This window comes from Lepisosteus oculatus, chromosome 5, assembly GCF_040954835.1.
Source record: "Lepisosteus oculatus isolate fLepOcu1 chromosome 5, fLepOcu1.hap2, whole genome shotgun sequence".
Lineage (NCBI taxonomy): Eukaryota > Metazoa > Chordata > Actinopteri > Semionotiformes > Lepisosteidae > Lepisosteus > Lepisosteus oculatus.
The window spans coordinates 52,488,751-52,513,653 of NC_090700.1; the positions used below are offsets into that span (position 1 = coordinate 52,488,751).

Sequence of the window (24,903 nt, forward strand, 5' to 3'; positions counted from 1 at the left end):
CTCTCTTTTGCTTTTTGCAGTGAATACATATTTTGCAATGGGATTAGCAGGAGAAAAATGCATGTTCATGAGCAATGTGACAGATTCAGAAAAGAGTTGAGTGTTCTGCAAGAACATGCCTTTATTTAGAAAAATGGTTATAATTTGGATAGAAACTCTTCAGTTTTTGATGTGATAGTCTTCATTTTCAGAAAGTCTTGAGGAAAGATTAATGCCTGAGCCTACAGAAGAGCTCGTTCACTTCTTGGAGGATGATTTCCATGCAACGTTTTTAAAATCAAGACCCTAAATCTTGAAAAAGTGAAATGACTGTGCTTGAAAGTCTTTGAGTGATCCCAAAGTGTGTAATCGCAGTTGAAGCAAACAGACAAACTATAACCTCTAAAAAATCTTTAAAACAGAGTTTTAGATGTTTTTGTTAATTTAGCTTCTTAAGGTTCATCCTACAAGATAACCAGTTTAAAAAAATCCACTTGTCATCTTTTGTTGTCACAAGTTCACCAACAGTTCATGAAACATTGCATTACAGATATTAAGGTCTTCTCTTGACTAACACATTAAAACTGATTTTTCCCTTTCAGTACATAAATCTGTAAAGTATGTTTTCTGTTTTTAGAAAAAAGTATTTCTGATGGTGGCGATGCTTTACTTTTTAGCCCAAGACGGGAGGTTTGCCAATTGTAGATCTTCAAAAAGAGTCGTGCCCACCCTCCAAAACATATTAGATAATTAGCTATTAGCAACCGAACAAGTTAGTGAGGCCAAATGGTCTCCTCTCCTTTATAACCTCTCCTACGTTACCTTAATGCAACCCCTTTTCTGTGTGTTTGAAGAAGCTGATTCAGGAATATCAAAGTTGGCCTTTGAAAGACACAAGACAACTTTATTGACTCTTTTCAGACTTTATAACTCCAGTGTCAGGCTCCCAATCTGCAGTGACAGCCAGAGTATTATAACTACTGTACAGTATTTGTTCTATTCAGCGGCAGGCATTCATATGTATGAGCTCTAGGGAGGCCTTTGAGTGGAGATGCCCCAAGATGTCAACCTGTCAGGATCCCTGTCATTGTGTTTCCATCTTCATTTCAGGACGCGAAGCAAGACTCTCGGGGAGTTTGTATCTCTTATTCTAGCCCTTGTGGATACTATTTCTATCATGTTTCAGGTAGACTTGAAATGTTTCAAGTTCACGTCTGTTTATGATAATACCCTGTCTTATATACTGTAGCTCTTTTCAGAGTGCATGAGTTTCAAGGCACTGGACAATAAAGCAATCAGACAAAAGAGACAAGATTACACAAATTAGCAGAGTACACTGAAAATAGCACACAGACCGGATTGCCAATAAGACACAAAGACTAACTGACCGTTGCGCTGTGTGTGCCAGATTCCACAGATCATGAGAGACAGGTGATTCTCCATTTAAACCACAGGTGAGTCAGGGTCTGTGACCTGACCTGAAATGGAGGACTAGACTGGAGACAAGGACAGCGCTGTGTAGCCACAACAGGCATTACACAAATGAAACTACTTATACATTTTTTCAAACAATAATAAGTAAAATATAAGTACAACATAATATAATATGCATCCATTGCATATTTTCTGGAATGACGGTAATAAAGAACGGGCACATGAGTGATGACTATGTGAGAGAGATTATGAGAGATCTTATCAGAGATCTGATATGAGATCATGCGATGAAGATGTGTGACGTCACTTCATCACAGACAGGTAGGTGAATAGGGCATTAACAGTGCACGTGGTATTGCCAGGAGCTGCTCTGCTTTTTTTTAATTCTGAAATCCAGAAGAAACCAGTGTAAGCAATCTTAAACAGGTGATATATGCTCATACACATTTGGCCTGAAATCCCAGATTCTGTGTACTGAACATGCTACAACTTGTTAAGAACATATGTGGAAAAAACAACAACACACAGTTTCTTTTCGGTAGCAGACTGGGAGAGATGCAAGCAGTTACTCTCAGTGTTACACAGATGAACAAAGGACTTCCTCACAAAACTGAACTTATAATACAGGACGTGAGTCAAAATCAAGCCCACAATGCCTGACCAGACTGCTTGGACTTTTTCCAGAACCATCAACAGTGAAAGTGAGGACCAATTGATAAGGAGAGACCGTTAGTATAAGTGGTCTTGTTAGAATTCAGATGTAAAAGGTTTAGTTGCATCCATTTTTGTATGTTAAGGTGTTATCAGAATAGAAATTATATGTGATGACATACCTTCCAAAAAATGACCCATATAACATATAGATATGAAAAAGAAATAGGCAAAGACCGAAGTCTTGTAGGACACCATATGTAACCAAGGAACAGCAGATGATTGGAACAGTTTTTTGTATCCGATTTTAATCATAACCAAGCAGATCAGTAATCATAACAACCCACTCAAATCTATTCAGCAGTATGGAATAAAAACATATCAAAGGCAACACTAAGGTCCTGATCTGAAAAAGATTTATTATATGTGCTTATTTGCAGATAAGTGAGCATGCACATGAACGGCACCAGCCCATTCTAGGAACTTTGCCAACAATGCAAAGTTAGATTGCATGCCAATTACTGAGTAGGAGTAAGGAGAGGGAGCAGGGTCTGAAGTCTGCTTGTAGGGGTTGAGGGAACCAGACTCTAATAATTCATTGATAACATTTGCTACAGCAGGGCAGAGAATTGCAACATTTGAAACACAGCAGAGTAGTGGGGATATTTTATGATTATTTAAGACCACAAGAGACAGCATGAAAACTACCAAGAGAGATACACTTGATTCTCGGAATTCTCTGACCAGATCCGAGCAAGGGGATTTGGATTGTTCTCCCACAACTGAACGCTCTCTTTCCTGAGCCTTTCCATGGTCTTCTTGACAGAGCTGTGCCTGCTGCAGTCATACGCCATTGCCCAAGTGTCCCTCTTGACAAGGGGCCTCTTTTTACAAGTTATATCAGCTAAATCATCGAGAGGGTGGAATGGTTTGCTCTTTGAAATGCGGAATGCAGAGCTTGGGTGTTATTTGTTTTTCTCACTTTACTATTTTGCGGTGTAACAGTTCACTTGGGCACCTCTGCATCATAATATTGCCTTTTCCAGTCTGTATGATGAAGGTGTATCAGTACCTTTATGTCCACTGTAGAAGTACCATGGAATACCACAGTAAAAGCAGAGTGGAAGGCAATAAAACACAGAGAATGCATTGTAAATACACGTTAAGCATACAAAATGTGGTGAAACATGATACCATGAGACCACAATATGGTGCAGTATAGTGCACACCATGGTGTATAAATACACAGGCACAAATATTAAAAATAAAGAAGATTAATGTTATTACCATAAAGTTGGTCAAGCTCTCATAATGGAAGACCTTGCTCATACAGTAGATAAATCCTCACATTTCAGTTAGCAGATGTGATTAATAATCATAAATGACGCTGTTCAGTTTTATTTTCGTGGTAAACATAATTTCTAGTCATTTATTCAGGAAGCTGAAGGCCTAATGGTTGACTTCCAAAGCTTAAAATGTGCTCTATTTTACACATGTCAGGTAATGTATTGATAATTCTCTTTAATTATGTTTAAGTGGTAAAACAAATCCACTCAGATTGTCTTTCTTATTTCTGCTGTCCCTTGCTAGATTTACACCATTAAACCTCTACAGCTGCTTTAGGAAATCGGAGACAATCCTGAGCAAAAAGCAAATGAAAATCCTGCTGTTCTCAATCCCAGGTGCTAGAGAGATGTCAGAGTTGTTGGCTTTTGTGTCAATAATTAATGGGAAATACTTGAGTAAATGAAAGTAAAAATCAATTCTTCTGTCGAGGCCTGAAATTTGTTATAGTTATTGACAGACAAATACATCATTAAATAAATCAGGAGCTTCAGAGGACCTTGAAAAACAACAAGATGAAATAGTCCTTGTTTGGCTAATAAGCAGATTGGTTAATTGAGAGCTTAAGTTGGAACAGAAACTAATAAAGCCTTGAGGCCTTCTAAGAATTTAGCCTCCCACCCCTGCCATAGGCAGTATATGATTTAAGTCTCTTTTTCTGGCATATTGCTTTGGCATGCTTTCCTGTGTTTTTACTGTCTTGAATAATATATTATGTTGCTATATGTAATGTTGCTTTAGAAGGTTTAGGTCACACTTCAGCAGAATAAAGTCTTTCAAGGTTTTGCCTCTAATATTCCAAAAAAATAGTTCACCATCTGCATGCCTGCAATGTGATTTGTGTGATATGCACCATCAAATGTTTAAAATGACACTTGGAAAATTAAGCAAAATGACGCTGAAATTACCTGCCCTAGCCGTATACGATTGTACAGACTAGAGAGAGAGAGACTTGGTGGTGTTAGAGAACTCAGGCCAGAAAATTCCAGGAGTTTCAAATGCTCTGGATGGCAGTGATTTATAATTAAGTCACAGTTAAGGGATCCTGATTTTGCTTTTCCAGTAATTGCTATGGTTTTTAGGATTATTGGAAATCTTTGCGCGAAACAATGGAGAGTTGTCTTTTAGAACTCCTCTCTTCCTTATTTCTATACAAAAAAGAGGAAAAATTCTAATTCAATTTATAGTGAACTTGAATTTATTCATAGCAATGTTTTTGTTTGTGGCTCTCAGTCAAATGTCAATATTGGAAATATATCTCAGAACATGTCTGGATATTACTTTTTCATTGCCAAAGAGATGAGCAACAACCTACAGTAGGTGCTCCCTCCCATCAGAAAGATGACTTGGGCACAGTGCTGGCGGCTCAGATGGGCACTGCGCAGAGCAGCCATCAAATTCAGCAACCAGCAGAGCTCAATTTATACCTCAACAAGCTACCGCCGAGAGACAAAATTACTTTCTTTCTCTGTCATTTCACTGCTGAGCTAGGCCATCACTGTCTGGTTCCATTAAAAAAATGTGTGTTTTGTTGCAGTCGTTTAAACATATTTATGTATTAGTAACCTAGTAAGATTTCCATAAACATACAGCACATATAAACTAAGCCTGCAAAGTTTTCTTAGTCTATGTGCTGCATTGTTTGCAGAGTTTTATCATTCAAACCAGAGGTTTGTTGTATCTTGCAACGCGCTGTGACTGTGGATTATTCTGGATCTTTGCTCCCTTCAGTGGCTGCAGAAGATGATGAACAGAATATGCAGGTCTATTGCTCTTGTCCTGTTCGGAAGACCCTGTGAGGCGGATGTGTTTTTTTCATTAAGCTATATGCATGAATGTGTATCACCTGTGTACAAACGAGCAATGGAATTACATTAATGGACATAATGGTGGATATTAGTACTGTTTGAAGAAAGTAAAGTTTTTAATCCACCTCTAGTTACAATCAGAGCAGTAAGTCATACAGCAGCGTAGTCTGCCACCTTTATAAAACCCCACTGCAGAGCTGTGGGGGACTCTCTCAAGAGGAAATCTATATTCAGCCCAACAATACACAGTCCTAATGATCACCGACTTGGCTGCCATTAGCTCAGCATCCTCCCTGCCTTCCTGCCGGGTGCCCATTCACATGAGAGGCTACAGCAACACAGCACTCGCTCGCACCACATAAACACCTCTACAGCCCCGCACGCAGAGCAATCAACGGGGGAATATGGGAAACCTGCTCAAATACACCAGGACACTCTTACAAAAGTCTGCTTTCGCACAGAGTAAGGGGCACTGATTTATAATTCATTAGAGGTGCAACATGGGATAGCATAAGGAGTTTTGGCTTGCTGTGGTGCAAGTGGTATTAACATGGTAAACGTAGCAACGTACAGTATGTGACAGTAACTGGAGCAAATTTTGTAAGAGTGGCCATGTATCTGGAGGATGCATTTGCTATAATTTAAGACTGAAGACATTTTTGGATCACTTTGAAGGTTTCTGTTAAGCAACACGAGGTGTTTCGACACCAGTTCCTGTTTCCCCCATGCTGCCAGCCACTGCTTGATCGTCTCCAAGCTCTGAACGTGCTCAGCCAGTACCGGACAGATGTTGAGCTGATTGCTCCTTCCTCCTAATGTATTGGCCCTGACTGAACAATACGGCTCCAAAGAAAATACTTATTCTTGGAAGTAGCTTATTCTGGTTTGCTCTCCTAAAAAACCAAAGGCATAAGCATACCGGCATGCGTGTTGCAACATGCAGAGCTTTGCACAGCACAGTGACACAGAGGTTTATGAAATTTGGATCAGTGTGTGCAGACAGAGCACACTGTGAACACCCAACAGACCGACCACAGACCATCAGAGTGTGCTATTTTGTTCACCTTCTAAATAGTCAGGAGAAAGACGATCTATCTGTTGTAATAATGAAAGAGATTCAGAGTGTCGAGTTTGGAGCACACTCTACGATGCTTCACTCTTGCTTCACTTTGCTGGAAACAAACTGACTGAAAGAACCAAATTACAGCACTCTTCTTAAAACATCCGTCCATGCACAATACAAGCTAACCTCTAACCCTAATGCATTGCTGGGAATTTATCAGCAACTTGCAGGCAATGACATTCTCAACTTGCAATCCAGTAATGTGAAGATTGTCCTCAGGAGAACTCTCTTTAAAGCTGTGAAGGAAATAACCCTGTGCAACAACTGCTCTGCAGAGCTTTGAAGTTTAGATGTCTCAAAACACATAACAATGGTGATCCCATTAATAATTTATCTTCTTTGAAAAAAAGTATTTGATTCCAAGCTCATTATGCTTGAAGTAACACTTTGTGCTTTACAGAATTAATGTAAAATCGGTGTATATTCAAATCCTAAACTGTTCTCTGTTTAATTATATCATGTCCCCTCATCAATTCTCTTACAATAAAGTGTTAACCTGTTTTGATGTTTTTGCTATATATTAAAAAAGTGTGTAATTTCAAGCAGCGCAATCTTATCCTGAAGACCGGCTGTTAATAACAATCTGAGGATGGAATTATTTATACATGTGAAGCCAGTGGCCTTTTAATTGATTCTGGTTTGTAAAACAAAACTCATTAACTATAATTAAAGTGTCTGATTAGTGTTTCAGGATTTGGAATCCCTGAATAAGTTTTAAAGCTGCCATCTGCCACATGTTCATGCTTCATTAACTGCAATGCTGACGATGGGAGTGCTCCCAGTGACCAACAGGTACAAAAGGACTTTGTTCCCCAGTGAGAAGATGTCAGATTACTTTTTTAAAATGGGGCTGATGAACAGCCCAAGCTCTTTTGTACTGCCATCATATCAGGCCTTCCTTGATTCATGATTGCACAGAGGAGCAAACAGAAGCTGTGCACTAAACAGTTGTGGTGCCACCAGACATGAGGATTCAGGTTTTTTTACAGTTGTAAGCAACCCATCTTCTCTTTTTGAGATTGCTTTGCGTTTTTCTATCTTCTTATTAGTTTTGTGTTTTTAAACAGACTCAAACTGCTGAATCACTCCAAGTGCGATAACCCAAGATATACTAATATCTCTCACAGCAAATTCAAAACTGGCCTCTGTGGAAAGATTATACTTTCCATTCTGTCCACTTGAAGTGGAGTGATTTGGTTGAACATTTATTATGAGCACGGCTTCCTTCAATTCAGCAAGGACCATAAACATGATAATCGTGAGGAATATATTATATTTTACTCCTGTTTTTTTTAACTTGTCCTAATTTGTCTAGTCTGTGGTTAAGATGACATAAAATGGGAAGCAATCTAGAAGACCACCCACTGCCTAAGAGCCACATAAATGCAGAGACTGTACTACATAGATTGCTATAGGAAAAAGAACTAACAACATCTTTGCCAGCCATCTACCCAGCTTTGCAGTCTGTGAGATAACAAAATAGGATTTTATCGGCTTATGTATTGTCCTTCAGCACTTCCCTCACAGAGCCCAAAATGTACAGCATATGTGTTGCACCCACGACAGATCTCATACCTTCCTCGTTGGCCATAAGCATACTGTGAGTCGGTGATCAGTAATGCAATCTCATCCAACTGCATTGAAGGGGCACAGAGTTCCAGAGCCTATTAGCAAAGAGAAAAGAATTCTTTATAACACAGCTGTTCACAATTACTAAATAATTTAAATAACTGGCAAATCATTTTAAAAGAGACTGTAGATCTATATACAATTCTGTAAATCTTTTAACCAGTGTAGTATTTGTCTTACAAATTGTACAGTAATAAAGCCCTGGGTCATTCACAATGATACTGGCGTGACCTTCATTTTTTTCCAGCAGAGTGTCAGTGCAGACGGTCTTTGTCACAGTAATGGGATTCTTTAATTCGCTTTTTGAAGTGGAAACAATCATCCTTTGGTGAAACACTCTTGGAATTATTTGTAATGAAGTTTGATTGTACAAATCATAACTGTGACAAAAAAATACTTTTCCCTTCTCCATTTCTAGTTAACATCTTGTTTCATTGTCTGCTGTTCAAAATATCATTTTTCTTTTTCAAAATCTTTCGAAAAATCATTTTCCTGTTTGCAGAGAAAAAACATTGAAACAAATCTCACAAATCTAATTTGAAACAAATGAAGTAAAATCGTAAGTGGTTATCTGTGTTAGTGTAACCCTTATATTTCTTTCAGACAAGAGCAGATGCTGCTTCTGCATAAACTAATCTCAGATCAAGGACTTGCAAGGCCCATTGAAATTCTACGACTTTATCAAAAACAAGAGAATATAATTGTTTCTCTTTATCGCATTTCAAACATTAATTGGAAAACATTCACCCTAACAATTATTTGTTTTTCTCTGGCATTGATAATTGTTTCTCTAGCTGGCCAATTCCACAGCATTCACTCAAGTTTGTTTTGCACAAGAGCAAAGTTTGCCTCACATGAACTGAAAGTAAGTACAAAGGTGCCATTTTAGGCAAAAAAAAGCATTTGCAGCCTAGAAGGGACCAAGGGCTTTTATTTGTCACTTAACAATGTCACGGCGCAGATTGCTCTAGTTACTGTGATCTTTGAGAAACAAAGGAGAAAATGTACAGAGGAAAAGTGTTGCACACATGCGGGTGTGTTGTGGATGGAGCAGCCCACCTGGTTGACATCGCCCTCCCCTATAACAAAGGTCAGCCTGGGGTCCTTCTCCACCACCGTGCCATCTTCCAGCACCCCTTGAAGCTTCACAGTGACCTCCTGACCCCAGCTTGGGCTGGCAGCCTGCTCCTGCCCAGGCTGTAGCACTCTCTTCCTCAGGAACCCCTCTTCTGCACAGAGAGCAGGGTGGGGTGTCAGGCCGCCCACGCTTCTTAAACTACTATACAGAGAGTAGCTGTTGCTCACTAATGCCGGCGTCACACAACATGACTTTTCCTAGGATTTTCAGATGTGGCCTTCATTTACATGATCGTAAAAAAAATCACAGCGAGTTGTAGAGAGTCTGTTACCGTCAGTTGTGTAGTGTGACACAGTCATAGCACTCTTAACAGCCCCTACGACTGTAGTCCCAGGGCTGGGACTCGCTACGACACAATCCAACTGGTTTGATTTTCTCGTAGAGAGTTGCAAGTTCTTGTGTCTGCGACAGTCAACAACCGGAAGTACCACGACCAAACAAATGTGGTCTACTCCAAGTTTTTCGGCCTGTCCTCTTCTTTTTTTTCTCGTCACAAAGGAGAGCGCAGGCTACAGCGCAGGTGACAACTACCTGCTTGTTCTCCATGTTAGTTTCCTTGTGTGTGGTGCTCCTCCTCTTATTCCAGCGTCCTCCACGTTGATTGGCTGCCAAAATGAGGCAACCTCGCGGTACTTTCGCAGTGCAATACGAGATTTGGAACCGTGATGAAAGGTCGTGAGGGAATCGTGTGATTAGTCACCCCCTGCGATTCCTAGTCGTATAATTTGACACCCGCTAGGACAGAAAAGCCAGCGAGATTCAGCAACTGCAGTCGTTAAATTTGACATGCTCTCCAACTAGAAGTCGTGTAGAGTCCTGTAGTGTGATGCCGGCTTAAGTGTAACAGTCGTATCCCATCTCTTCATGGAATGCTCTCTACTCTAAATTTGTGGAAGGAGGAGCATCCTTAGAAAAACAGTGGCAGGCCATCCCCACCCCCAGATCAACTCTCCAGTGACCAATGTGCCTGGAAACCAGCATAACTGACAGATCCTTCAGGATACATTTTTTGGTTTGCTTTGGTATAATTCTGTGTTTTTCATAGGCAGTGCAGTGAAAGAAGCAGCACGGCTAATCTAGCTATAAAGTTATGGCATGTATGTTTCATTTGGATAGGCCTACCTGTTATGTCCAGCCACTCCTCATCCAGAAATAACTCTTCAAATCCAGCAGCGGTCCACTCATGCAGCTCGTACCTGGGGAAGAAGCTTTCTTCAGTGGGGACACTCGTCATATCTACCTCCCTGTTAGGGGGCAACTGGAACCGCACTGTCTTCCCGAAACTGGGCGTCTTCTCTAGTTTCCTCTTGCCATCTGGGCCCCCCTCGCCAGCAGCCTCTGCACTCTCTGTCCCAGGGACGCAAAGGCTTCCGAATGCACTGCCACCGCTGTTAACTTGCTCTTCCTCCCTGCTCTTGTGAGCCTGGGGGGGCTCATGAAGTGGGTCGCCCTCCTCAAGACCATTCCAGGCTTCCACATAAGGACATGTCTCCACCGTCTCTGTACCGAGCTCAGGCCTCTCCATGTCCCCACAGGTTGAGGATGTCCTTGTGTCTCACTTCAGAAAGCTGCCACGGCACACCATCTGTTGAAAGCGTGGCAGCACAACAGAAATCCCAAGGATTTTCTTTTCAGCTATGAACGTAAGTTTGAATGTCGGTGTGGCCTCAGATCCACAAATTGCTCCTGCTGCACAGCGCCTGCTAATGAGACTGACAGCCTGAAGTATTTTTTAAAGCAGATGCCCACATGGATGCTAATTGAATTAAACCCAAGCTACATCACAACCAAGACACTGCAAATCCCTGCCTGTGCCGAAAGAGAGCCCCTCAGAGCCAAGGAAGGCGTTGGATGGGGACTCGTCTGGGAGCTACTGGGGTTCACTCAGGTTCTCTGCTGCAGCCCATCGCGCTTTTTTCAGGGGTTTTTTTCTGGGCTCCACCTCCATGTGAGAACAAAAAAAGACTTTAATGAAAAAATAACAGTATTGCACATCGAAGCAGTCCTGGTCAGTAGGACAGTGTGATGATAATCTGCTGGATTAGAAGAGCAAAATCTCATCTGCCAGAATGTCTGTAAGCTTCTTAATGACTCATCAGCCATTCCCATGAAGCATTGCTCCCAACAGCCATCTACCAATGAGCTCTTTCAGTGGAGTCTTTTATCACTGTGTAGTGCCTGTGCTTGCTTTCTGTATTCTTGCACTGTCCTCTAAAAGAGATCCCCCCTTGTTTTCAAAGAATTCAGTTTTACTATTTCTATGTCAGGTGAAATGAGATGGCAGAGCTATGAGCCAACCCATTCTGTTTTCCTAATCCCTAATCCCCCGCCAGAGTATGCCTTGTTGAAAGGAAGGGTTTGAAGTATGACTGCCGGGCATGCCTGTCTCCAGAGTTTCAGATGAATGTGTGATGTGGGTACATGTTCTCGAGACTGGGTTGCTTTTATTTTTGTTGCCAAGTGATCAAATTCAGCCCTGGCTGCTTGAAAGGGCTCAAACTGCTAACGGTCGACACTGCTCGAAATGTACGTCAACCAGTGACTGAAATGACCTTCAAAAGAAATTAAAAATAACTTCTTTTGTGTCTCCACGGTCAATCTGTCGAGGCCACAAAAGTGACTCATTAATGGCTCAGGGCACCCACAATTGGATTGTGCATTCTAACTTTTGATCTAAGCTCTTTGCTACTGTGGAAGGGTTGCTTATAAAATGATTTCACTGTGATTTTTTTTTCTTTTTTTAACTCCGTCTGACAGTTTAGCCTGTTGCTCCCCTAGTCTCGGATACTTTCTCTGACAAAAGCCCTGTGTGATTACAAGATACAGCACATTGACTGAAATTCAGATAATGGCAATCCATTGTGAGTTCAACCACTCCCGGCAGCCTGACGAGGGAATTTTAATTTTTCTTTCTTACCACACGTTAGCATATTTTCCTCAGATGGCCTATTCTATTGGTCTCGTTGATTAGTGAAAGACGGTGCTGGTGGAACAAAAACACCCCAGAAATAGCCCAGACATGGCTATCTGATAGGAGCAAGAACAGAGCAGTTTGCTTTTCTCTGAAGACAACAGAACAGGTTTATCTAGGCAAGCTACATGCCTCAGAGCGGTGGACAGAATCCCACTGAATAACACTAAGCAGCAAGACCAGACAAGCTACTGCAACTCACAACATGCGCATCCCAATTAGGAAACACTAGTATGGTGCTTCATTCAGAATGCCTAATAGATTAATTGTTTGGCTGCTCCAGCAGGGGATGTGTTCACTGAAACTGGTGAGAAATCATCATCCATGAGTCTGATGCTGAAAAAGAGCAAAATGCTTTTCGATCTCTGACTATTAACAAAGAAGTTGTTTGCAAGAGATCTGGTTGAAATTCCAAAGCCCTAACATCCCAAAATGTTGTAGCCTCCTTTTATTTTCCTTGGTTTTCTGAGACAGCAACAATGTCCACCTTGAGTAGAAGAACACTCAAAAACCTTTTGACCAGAATCCCCACAGGTCCAATCTATCAGATGTGACCTGAGCACTCCCTGTGTTTGATGTCCTGTGTTTTTTTCATTTGAAAGTTCTCACTGTGAGTCTTCAAGCATCCATCAAGTCACAGGAGTCGCTGTTATAAGCAGCCGAGTGGACCCTGCCTGACTAGCACTGCTTGGGGAAGCAGTTGAAGTGGCCGAGACCTCTGCTTGCAATGTCTGTGCAAAAGGGGCCCAGCCAAAAGGGACCTGGGTCTTTCTTGCTCATTCTGGCACACAGTAAGTGTGAAGAAGATAACTTAATGGTTTGAAACAAGTCTGTTTTGCCCTACCAGTCAGAATCAGCATGGGTGAGATATCTGAACTTGCCCAGGTTGATTAGTCTCATCTCTAATTAAGTGCCAATTGGAGGATGGACACACGCTTCTTTGGAGAGACAGTGGCATGCACTCTATAAGGAGGAGGGCGACCTTAGTGTTGCACCACACCAGAATACACTACACAGCCCCGGAGCTTTGATTTCATTCTCTTGTTATTGTGGATCCCAGGCAGGCTAATGCTATTACAGTGGGATGTTAATACCTTTCTCCTCAGCAACGTGTCCTGCAAATTTAGCTCTGTTTTTCTGCCAGTGGCTTCTTCTGAGCAGACCATATGGCAAGTAAGGACTCTATTAATGACTATAAACAAGCTTCTTAATCCCCTGTCCAAGCATCTTTCCTTGGAAGGATTATGACCCACTAATTAACCTAAATTCGCAATTTTTTTTCCATTTCACCTTATCCATTTGAGGGTTTAAAGGGATGGAGGAATACTAACTCAGTTTGAAAAACAACATTCACTGGCCTAATCCTTTTTGAATAATTTGGAATCCTCCCTCCTTTCCATATCTCTAATTTGTGTCATCTGTTATTTTACAAAATTAGTAAAGAGAGAGCATTTACCCTTTGGATAACCATCATCAAATTTTGGATTTCTCACACAGAATTAGTTTTGGTGCTGCTAATATTGCTGCTCTCCTTTTCAAGAAGTAAAAGTAGCATTTTAATTGATTCAACAGATAAGAAGCGAACTGAAGATAAATGCCTGTAACCAAAAATTGATGTCTGCTTGGTCTGCTGCTCTTAAAAATACTTTGCTTTGCTTATAGCTGGATCATGCTCTCTTTGTACACTGCAGAGCTTTCTTGTGACACTGACCTTACCAAAAACTCAAGGATAAGGGGAAAAGACCATCAAAGAGGAATGACCGAATTAGCCATGGGGATGCACAAAAAACAAATTCTTTCAATGAACTTTATAGTACACCCCAGAAAGACAATCTGTGGCATGTAAATGATTTTTAAATAAATTCTGCAAATAATAGTTGATCCAATTTGACGTACTCCACTGTCTTAAGTGTTTCAAACATATGGTCGGAATGATACAGAATAATCAATAGTTCCAACCAAGAAGAGATCAGAATCATTTTAATGCATCTTTGTTTATTTACACTGCAATATGTTTTAAATAATAAAACAATCTCCAGGTCCAGTGACAGAAAATTGCATCTGACATTAAATGTCGGTATTTCAGATAAAAGTAGGCTTGGGTTAGCAATAATGCTCATTAGCAATATTACCTCAGAGCATCAGTAGGCTATAAATAGACAAACATTAATATATAATGTTAATAACAATATTAACATTAATAACATACAGCTCTGGAAGGCCAGACACTGTTGAATACAATGAGCTGCTCTGCTGTGTGTTTCATTAAGACTTTTTCCTCAGTTCACAGAGACGCATAAGATTTCAGGACTCTTTTGCTCATTTCTTGTTTTTTCCTCATACACTCAAGTACTTTTAGCAGCTAATATATATAAGAATTTATATATATATATCAGTGATGTATCCTAACAATTTTTACTCTTAGCTATCTACTTACAGTACCTTTTGTTGTATAACATTTTGTAATACCACAAAAGGATCATTACTAGAGTTTTTAAATAAATGCTGTTTGTCTGTAATTCACTTTTACTAACTGTAATTCATTGATCATTTATTATAAGAATACTGTTTTAAACATCTGTACACTGGTTTTATCTAATGCATGTAATGTTATTACAGGCATCAGATCTGCATTTTTACACTTTAATGATTAAAGGGAAGCCCTTCTATTAACATGGGATGGCATTTCAGCCCCCTTTTGTCCATGTGACTTGTTTAATATTTTACAGGCCTTTAACCAAACAGGCCTTTGAGAAATAATTATCACAATTATATAATGATTCTGTTCAGTTGTGTAAAACATATATTCAAACCACTTTTCTTATCTGCATTTAGAAAGAAATTAGTCCTTTTATTTCCATAATCTTCACATATTTGCTTCTAATGTTATGTTTTTTGTGATATTGGCTTTTGAGATTTTAAAAAAATCAAACAATTGCTGCAGGCACAAATCGCTCCTTTCTAGTGCTGGAAGCCAAAATCCGGTTTCTCGTCTTGAGAAAGTAAAGTCCTTTCACTTGAGATACTGCTGTTTCAGATGACACCAATGGTTCATCTGAAGATTATTTTTCTTATACTACTCTGGAGCCATCTTCCAAGTGTAAACTGTTTATTTTCCAAAACGTTTTTATTAAAATGGGGATTGCTTAACTTTTTATGAGTATGAGTTCAGAAGTACAGTATGTTCCAACCTCTACTCTTGAGCCCAGATTTTATTTCAGCTTTATGCTTACAGGAGTTTGAATGGTTTCTTTCAGACCTTGAGTATTAAAAATAGTAGCAGGAAATACTGTGCTCAGGCATCAGATAAAATAAATCACCCAGCTGCTAATTTTGCTATTTTCTGAAGCCTCCCCTGTAGACAATTTAGAGAATTCAAAAAAGTATTGTGAAAATTCCTCTTCATCCAGGAATTAATATTTTGCTTCATATACTTTTACATTGAAGTAAAATTAATTCTGCCTGCTGGCACATTTGCGTTCAGATGTCAACTGACAGACATTTTTTTCATCTTTTCTAATTTCACTAATCTTTTTCTTTTCCAAGAGACATTCACTATTTCACAAGACCTGGAGAACTCTAAAAAAATCAACATGATTGAAATAGAATACTGTACAGTCAAATAATAATCTCAGTCCTTCCATAAGAAAGCTTAGGTACCAATTTTGGGGGCCTTGAAAACTTTTATCAAAGTGGTGCTTGCTGCTCACGTTTGACTAAAGTATTTAATGTGTAAAATGTCACTTTTAAACATGCACTTAAAAGAGAAATTTCAATAGTTATGATGTTAAAGCTTCCACTTTTGTTTTTCTTAGTGAAACAAGAAAGTGAGTCTCAAGGGTGAATTCTCTTGGAAAAGAAGAATTTGTGGTATGAAGTAATCGCTGAGCTACATATCAATGTGGTCATATAAATGGCTTGAACAATTGACAATCTGCTATATTTCTTGTAAGAGACCTCATATTTTGCCAGATACAAGCATGTACACATAGTGTACATTGTGTTCCTGAATTATGCACTGTACTTCCAGAAACATACTTCTAAATATTTACAAAAATATTGCAAAACATCCTTAACAGTATTGATCTCTAATGATCAGTGACAGAGCTTATTTCTCACTTAGGATCTTTTAACAATACCTTCTAAAATGAAAACAGATCAACTCAAAAGACAAGTGTAGAACGCAGTATTCATTAAGTGGGGGGTATTGCAGAACGCATGTTTCTTGGGCACAGTCCATCGAGAATGAAATGGGGGGACGTTGAGGAGTCTTTGGGGTTAACTCTCTTCTCTTGTAGTGTCACAGTATGACGAACCACTGGGAACAGCCGGGAAAACAGTGTGTTAGGGAGCAGAAGGGCTACACAAAAGATCACTGTCAATCTTACTCTCAAGATAAGATCATTTAAACTCTCGTCCTCGAATGTTTAACAGTGTCACACAACTGCAACAATTTGGTTTTTTTTTTCCACGTTACCGGTGTGAGGGACTTCTGTACAGGCATCTTGTTTGAAGCACATCTGTTTCAGGCAAGCTTGTCACCCTGCTCAGAATTGCTTATAAACCAATTCAGTCGGCCCCCTCTCATTCCACTGAACATCGGTTCTACAGTGGGTATAGTTTAAGTATAGTTTACAATTAAGGAATTTAAACTGGGAGGAAACTGCAGTTCTGTTTTACAATAAACTAGAACATTTAAATTCGGAAATGCTGCAAACGTTTCGATTTGTTTTTAAAAATGGACTTTTCAATCAATGTGACAATATCCCAGAAATAGTGTTTTTAAGTCCGTCCGTGCAGCGAAACGTTCAGGATTAAGAGTTTCTAAAAAGGTCAGTTGTGGAGGCCTGGTGTTTATCCACCCCCTCTCTGTGACGCCATACAGGGAAATTCAATAGATATACATTGCATTGTGACGTCGATGTGCGCTCTTGTCTCGATTATTTATTTGTTCACGCTCGGGTCTCGGGCAGCGAGTGTGTGAGTAGTGTGTGACGTGCTTGGAACAACGCAGCCGTTCTACGCCCCGCCCAGGTACCGTGACGTTTCACCGAGAATGTCCCCGATGCTGCTCAGTTCCAGACATGGCAGCACTGAGACAGGAGGAGCGATACGGGCTGTCCTGTGGTAAAATTAACAAAAATATCCCGAATAAAACGCTTTATCACGTCAAGCTCACCGACACCGCCATCAGAGCTTTGGAGGCATATCAGAACTTCAAGGTAACGAGAAAATCACGTTTTTGCCCATTTACTTTTTTTGATATATTTATTGTTTTCTTAGGCTAAGCTTTAAAGGGCTCTTCTGGAGCAGGTTTTATGCGCAAGTAGGCTTGGATAGAAAAGGGGGAAAGTTGCCGGTAACTTCGAGAAGTGACAGAATCTGTAGAATGTGAACTGGGGGCTGTGGGAGGAAACTGTAGCGCTTTGCTAAAAAGTGCATCGTATTAATGAAAAAAAAAAGAAACTTACGGTGTCTGTAATTATGGTTTGAATACCTGCGCAAAAATAAACACTGTAACCCCGTGCAATTTTATTCAACACCATGAAAATTTTAGGGAATAAACTGGTAATGTTTCGCTGGTATAGATTAGGAACTATTTTTTTTTTTTTGTCGGAGTAGAATGATTTTAGCCAGCTGAGCTTTAGATACTTGGTATACCATATCTTTCAGATCTGTTTTGCGCTGTCAACAATATTTCAGTTCTGTTTTGAAATCATTATCATATGTAGAAGCCTTAAATCTCCTTTCAAAGATTATGGAAAGCCTACTGAAAATTAGAGGTATGGGTTAAAGGTATATAGTTTGTACACAAAAAGAGCTTTTTTTTTTAATTGAACAGTTAAAATTGCCGTTTTTAGTCACGCCGTGTCTTTTCTGTCAATCGTGTAGCAAGCAAGCAAGCAAGCCTTTAGGGAAATAATCTTGAGTGCTTTTCTGTATAAATATACGATGAAAGGGATCGTACGGTGAGTGTGGCGCACAGGGTTAGATTCTGTGATATTGGTTACTCTTTAGACAGCTGTATACAACTGTAGATTTTGATTTTAGTCGTGCTTCAAGAATAATCGTGTTTGAACTAAGATACTAGTGCTTTCTTTTAATTCTATGTAAAGTCGACAAGTCGGTCTTCATCGTGGTCCAGTCGGTGTTGCCCAGCTCTTGTGGTGTTTAAAATGTGTATATTAAGCGTAATGGTCTACTAGATAAAAGACTTCCAAACATCTCACGCCGCTAATCTCCTTTCTGCTTCAGAAATCTAGGGTAGAAAGTGTCCTGTAATCTTATCTCGAAACAAGTGGAAGATAACCAGAATTTACGGGCTGGTCGTTTCTATATTATGCTACTATTGTATCCAAACTAAGGCAAGTCAGTTACATATATTTATTATGTAGAACGGTTAGGGAGATGATTCAAATCAAAGGAAATGCAAGATTCGGATGTAAATCGCAAAAAAATGATGCATTTTTGTTAAGAAAATCGCTTTGTTACAACTGAAATGAAATGGCATAACCGCAATAAAGACCATTAGCACAAGGGAACGTGCAGTATGCATTCGAACAATTTCTGTAACCCGTCTTTCTTAATTTACTGGAGGGCAGATAGCGACGTAAAATGAGATAGTAAGTGAAAAGCTTTTGTGCAACAGGAGTCTTTAACAGTAGCCATAGCTTGAATTCCCATGCAATTAATGGCTCAATGGGAGCTCTGGACGCCAGCTGGACCGTGCGCCTGGTCAGTCTCCCCTAGTCGTCCCCCTCGGCACTCCTCTTCGCTGATTGGCTGCTGGCGCTGTGTTTTTTGTGTTGCCGTGCTCCCTTTGTACTGTTCTGCCCTTTAAACGCTTTGTGCCACGCCCCCCTCGGCGCTCATTGGCGCAGAGGTGCGGATCGAAGCGCTCTGTCTGGGTCCATCGCCCAATCAGAAGCAGCGGAGCACTTCCTTAATCTCCAGAGATAATTTATCCTGACATGCTGTAAGACCTTTCAACTGGAGCAGCCTGCTTCAATGAACAATGCCGAAAAACAGAGTCGAATGTCAACACTCTCAAGTAGAAATGTGATGCATTTGTGCGTGCCCTTAACTAATACTGATCTTCTAAAAGCCGTTATTGTTTAGTATTTAATATTTCCGTGCAGGGCAATGTTCTGCAGGAATGGGTTCTAATTTTTTTCGTCGTTCAGTTCGTTTTTCTCGCTCCTGAACGATGACATTCTGTCGTCATGTACGCGTTGTACTAAATGCAGACTGAGGGTCTTCAGCAAGTAGCAAGACACATTCTGCCACATTGTTTTAAACGAATCAGAAAACAGGGTTTCGATAGCTGGTGTAGATGAAGATAGCTGCGCCATAATCTCGTACCTTTTAGGGGAAACACCTTGGTTTAAGGAGATGAGGCAATTGTCCCCCTTATAGGTGGTACATTCTTCCTACATTACATGGGGAAGTAGCCCAAGGAAGAATCTTCTCCTTATGTGCTCCTGGTTACCCCTCTAACCAAACCAGGTGACATTGCTGATCTTGAGCAACAGACAACCATCCAGGAGGTTATAATAGAGCCTTTTTCAGCAAAGCACTGAGTATAATCCATTTTCCTTCCCCAAGATTTATGAGGCTGATTTACCTGTCAGGTGTGTACATGCTGTTTGAACAGTATGTTGTCTCCACCCGCCTGAGAGCAGTGATTCACCGCAGGAGGTGAACGCTCTTTCTAATCATGTCCTCAAGCTCTCTGACCAGAGTCCCACGTCAGGTCATTCTGGCATTTCTTCTTTTTGTGTGAGATCTTTGTCTAAGGTTTGCAAATGACTTGCTCTGGGTCCCACCACATCCAGTTTTGACTTCTAATTCTTTAGTTTGTTCATTAATTCCCTTTCAATGAAAACAAAGAAGGTTAATTATATCTGCGCCCTTGACTGGAAAGTTGCCGGTTTGTATCCTAAGGCCGGCAGAGGAATTTTGGGCCCCTGAGCAAGGCCCTTAACCCCAGCTGCTCCGGGGGCGCCGTATAAATGGCTGACCCTGCACTCTGACCCCAAGCTTCTCTCCCTGTCTGTGTGTCTCATGGAGAGCAAGTTGGGGTATGGAAAAGACAAATTCATAATACAAGAAATTGTATATAGCCAATAAAGTGATCTTATACAGTTTGTCAGTCTGTAGCTGTTTTAAGAGCGGGGAGGGAGTTAAAATGGAGCTGGCGTGTCCCTTTGAAAATCAGCTGTAAAATCCAGTCTGGATAAGAAAATCATTTCAAGTGTGATGGTGTCTAAACCTGCTCCTAAAATACAAACGGAGCCTCCATTTTCTACCTTGAGTGCTGCCCATTTATCAAGTTGAGTAACATGAGAAAACATGTACAGTAGGTTAGGTGGAGCCTGTCTCTGCTCTTAAGAGATTTAGACTTGTCTTTTTCAGAGCAAGTCAACAAACTGTCCGATCAACAAGGCTGATTTCTGTAAAAGAACATTTAAACTGGGGCATCGGATTATACCCAAAGATCATCGTGCAAAACCTAGGCTTTGCTATCAGTGCAGATTTGTAGATGATTGTGGTGTTTGCATGAACCTTCAATTACCAAAATTGAAGTGCACATTTGGTTCTTGGATTTTCTTTGGACCCTGATAAGTTTTTTTTTTAACTAAAGACAAAATGTGGGAGTCTGTCTGCCAGCAAATCGTATCCTAGTAAGATGTGGAAAATGTTTGATCTTGCTCAGGAGGGCAAATTAATTCTTTGCTCTGCTAATGGAGGGTGTAGATAGGAGCTGTTTGCAGGTATCAGCAGGTATTAGGCGTTCAGGCTAAAGCAAACTGCTTCTCCCGTTTACTCAGGAAATGTAGGCTTTTGAGGTACAAAAGTGACTAGAATATATAACTAATTACAGCAGAAACCACAGCTGCAGATGTTATTAGGAACAAATGGCATTTGATCTTCTCTATTAAAAATCCCCCTGTTCACAGCATTTGGAAGAGCCCTTATAATCAGCAGTTCTTAAAAGAAGATGCACACTTTTTCCATGAGTGTTTCAACCTCTTTAGACAGATACAATATACAGTATTTTGGTATCAACCCCAGTTCTTGTATAATTAAACCTTGAAAAGATTTGTAAGCTAAGACTAGTATAGGGGTTTGAAAATCCACATCCTTATTTATTTCTTAAAAAATAACTTAAGTTTTTGGTACAATGCTAATTTTGTGGACCAGAATAAAGGTGATTTTTATTGAATGTTAAAATATAATACCTCTCAACTCTAGCATGGGTCCTGTTTATATTATTCTCTGTCATGTGCAGAAACTGATATTGTAGAAGAATATGAGTTATCTCCAGTCTTTTGAATGCTGGCAGTCATTGTTTTCACATTCTGAGCCTGGTTAAACTTTGGGTGGGAGTGCATAGTAGTTATTGTTCAATTCTACAGTAGGTGCTCCTTTTTAAGCTCAACTTAAGTCTGTTTTTGTATTTGTTGTTCTTAAACTACAGTGAGAAACAAAGTGCGATGGTTAGGTAACAAATGTAAATACCCTCTGGCTTTGGATGAGATTTAAGGGCTGCTTGCAAATAAATTGTTCGTCTCCTGAATTGTCTCTCCCTCCCCCTCTCCCTGTATCTCCTCTCAAGAACCCTGCTGATCAGCATGGACAGTCTTGTTGAAATCCAGATTGATTAATCATAGACATTCCAGTGCAGTTTACTACAGTATCTTAGATTGCTGGACCACTGTTAAGTTAGAATGTTAAAAACGCCTTGGTAGGCCATTTGTGGAAAACATTTTAGCCAAGAAGCACTTCAGAAGGCAATGCAATCTTGAACAGGACAGGTTGCTGTTTTGAAATAAAATGACTGTTTAAAAGCACTGTAGGTCAGATGATTATTTTCAAGGTAGCGTCTTTAAGGTTAATGTGAATTTTACAATAACTGCCTGAAATGTAGGACAAAAAGTTTAAGAAACTTGAAACTGCTCCTCTGTCTTCAACATTGGAGAGCTGACAGTGTGGCGGACACTGGGTGACACTGTATCAGTTTTACAGTCCTGGCATAATTGCCTCATGGGGTAAAAACAACCATGCAGGCTGTACAAAGCTGTAATTGTTATGGGTATTCCTTAGTCTATGCAACTTCCATAGCAGGCAGATGTCTTTCAACTCCCTGCTCTCCTGCAAAAGACCAAAAAGAGAGTGCTTTAATTTATTGTTTCAGTTTCTGCATGTGAAAGGAAGTAAAAGTCTAAATTCCACCCTGCTGTTTCCAGCAGTAAGGTGAAAATGCTCACATATATTTGTGCAAATCTGTTGACAGGCCTTCAGGAATTTTCAGTGAGATTTGCACATGACATGCATTTACTTACTAAAGAGTTTAGTAGATTTATAGTGTCTTCACCCTAGCATCAAGCATGCTCATAAATAAAAATAGCATGAACTGAAAAACACTTGAAGATGTCTGTGTATTGTATAATAAATGCTTGTGTTCTTTTTCTCGTGCTGCATCTTGTTTAATTAGTTGGGTGTGTGGCATGCTAAAGTCATCAGTGAATTTACAGAGATTGTAATTTTCCTATTTGTCTTTTTTTCCAGGACTTTCATGTAAAGTGGTTCTATTTAATATTAACACAATAACCCAATTCTGTCTATAGATTTGCTTCTTTTAAATGACAGGATGAGATGTGCATGTATACAGTTAATCAGATTAGCGTTTAATGATTAGCATTTGATTGATTGTGCTGCTGAAATTCAGAGTTTTCTTATTACATACATCATTGCCCTGAGACTACTTAACTTTCAGCTGATATTTCTACAAACCTTTCGTTTGACTTATGAAAGTTATATTTGCATACTGAATTACTGCTTCCTGTTGTTATAGACACATACTCATCATTTTTGGAGAGCTGTTGTGGTAGAGAATCTTTTGAATTGCTGTAAGAAATGCTGCTTTGCCTACTTCAGTGCACATAATAAGTTTATAAAGGAATGCGAATACTTTCAAAGTTGACTAATGAGAGTTAAAAGGCCAATATCACATTTTCAATTACTTTTTAAAAAACTTACAATTATTTATTTCCATATATTGTATCAGTTAAACTACTTGTGTGATTAGAGGGATTCTGGTGTTTATATCACCAGTTTTTGCTTATATAAGCAAATATAGGAAGTTAATCATCAACTCAAGGAGACTGTTAACAGTAAGCATAATAGTTTTACTTTGTATTCTTTTGTCCTGCCCATTATCACAAATCAAGTTCTAAAGTTGCACAAAGAAGGGAAAAGATACAGGAATCTAGTGGCATTCAGTATTCATGTTAAATTGCCATGTCAGATATTAAATGTTACAGGAAAATAGGCAAAATCAGAACTATATCCAGATCCAGGAGAGCAAATGAGATTAAAGCAGGAAGACAGACTTGTTTATTTCAGCCTCAGGGTAGCGACTAAGGAGGTGCAGCACAGTGTGGCGTTGCGAGTTCAGAACATCTTATCACAAGAGACCTGTATCACTAGAACAAACAGGGCAGCAGTAGAGGTAGGGATCCGAGTCCAGGATGTTTCTGAAGAATGTGTGTGCTTCTGTGAAATATAAACCAGTTGGGTAATGTCTTCACACCTTCCCGTTAAGGGGTGGAAAATCTATTTATTTCAAAAGCAGAAGCCGAAGTTCATATGGAAGTGAAAATATGAGGCCTGAAACATCTAAGCTAATTGTATCTACTGTCCAGCATGGACAGAAACCTTCGCATGACTGAAGTCAAGTCCCAGAACACAGCACTGATTGAACCTGGCTTTGTCATAAACGGCTGTTCTTTTAAGAATGACGCTAGGCACAAGTGGATGGTGAACACATAATCACTGCGGAGAAAAGGATCAAAGTGCCAGATTGCCAGCTGCAGTAGCTAGATTCAAACTGTGGATCTGATCGAATGTCTGCCTAGTGTCTGCCCTTCTCATAAACAGGGGAGGAGAATAATTAGAACGCATTATTAATTCTTGAAGAAATAATACATGTATTGCTTAAGTATATCCAAACTTAATCCAAAGATAATAATCGCAGCCCTGCTTGTTATTGGCATCGTTTGGAGGTTTAACCAATACGTTATGTCACTATGACTGCATTTGGAACGGATGAACAGGGGACTTGATTTTGATTTGGATTGTTTTAGATGTGAAAATCTCTGGGTTTTTCAGTCCATACTCACAATGATTCCTTTCGGATGATGTCAGATGATTATACTTGAAAATCCTACCCTCATCTCTCTTCTTTCTCTTCCACAGGCCTCGATACCACATCAGCCGGTTATTTGCTTCAAGGGGAGCCAAGGGGTGAGATTTTTTTTTTTGGTTTGTTTTAGATTTTGCTGACATTTTTAGTGTCTCAATCAATTCTTTCACTTAACAGAAGCATTTAATTATTCCCCAGCATTTAGCTTGTTCTTGTAGTTTTTTGTTATAAGATTCCAATGTTAAACACAGAAGTGTTTAGAGAGGCAGTGTTTTTTTTTTACAGCAGCTAATATTTCTAAATCATTGAAGAAATGTACTAAACTTTGAAATGGTGTTTGTGATCATACTGTATGTTGAATTCACCCACTGCATCCAGAAGGAGACTGTGGTGGGTATATACAATGCACAAACAAGCCACAAGCACAAGGACGTTCCAGAGAAAACGCCAACACGCTGAAAACAATTTTTTTGGACCTGCACAAATGAGACCTTGTGTATGAGCACAGTGCTGGAAACCTTAGAATGAAAACTTGATTCCTCTGGGCTTGGAGGTGGGATCAGGGGTCAAACTGGCCACTGGGAAAGCTCAGTTTCCAAGGGTCTTTCTTAACAAGAC

At 39.8% G+C, this 24,903-nt stretch overlaps 2 protein-coding genes across 2 annotated transcripts in view; one reads left to right on the plus strand and one right to left on the minus strand.

Moving 5' to 3' along the window:
- Positions 1-11,117, minus strand: part of fkbp16 (FKBP prolyl isomerase 16) — a 53,411-nt gene extending 42,294 nt beyond the window's left edge. Inside the window, exons 1-3 of the mRNA XM_006628980.3 lie at positions 10,229-11,117; positions 9,028-9,197; positions 7,915-8,003 (exon numbers count right to left, since the gene is read on the minus strand). Coding sequence (XP_006629043.2) covers positions 7,915-8,003; positions 9,028-9,197; positions 10,229-10,631 — 662 coding nt within the window. The 5' untranslated portion in view covers positions 10,632-11,117. The remainder of the gene's footprint in view (positions 1-7,914; positions 8,004-9,027; positions 9,198-10,228) is intronic.
- A 5,926-nt stretch (positions 11,118-17,043) lies between these two features.
- Positions 17,044-24,903, plus strand: part of LOC102687623 (RNA polymerase II elongation factor ELL2) — a 50,699-nt gene continuing 42,839 nt past the window's right edge. Inside the window, exons 1-2 of the mRNA XM_006628981.3 lie at positions 17,044-17,299; positions 24,339-24,386. Coding sequence (XP_006629044.2) covers positions 17,162-17,299; positions 24,339-24,386 — 186 coding nt within the window. The 5' untranslated portion in view covers positions 17,044-17,161. The remainder of the gene's footprint in view (positions 17,300-24,338; positions 24,387-24,903) is intronic.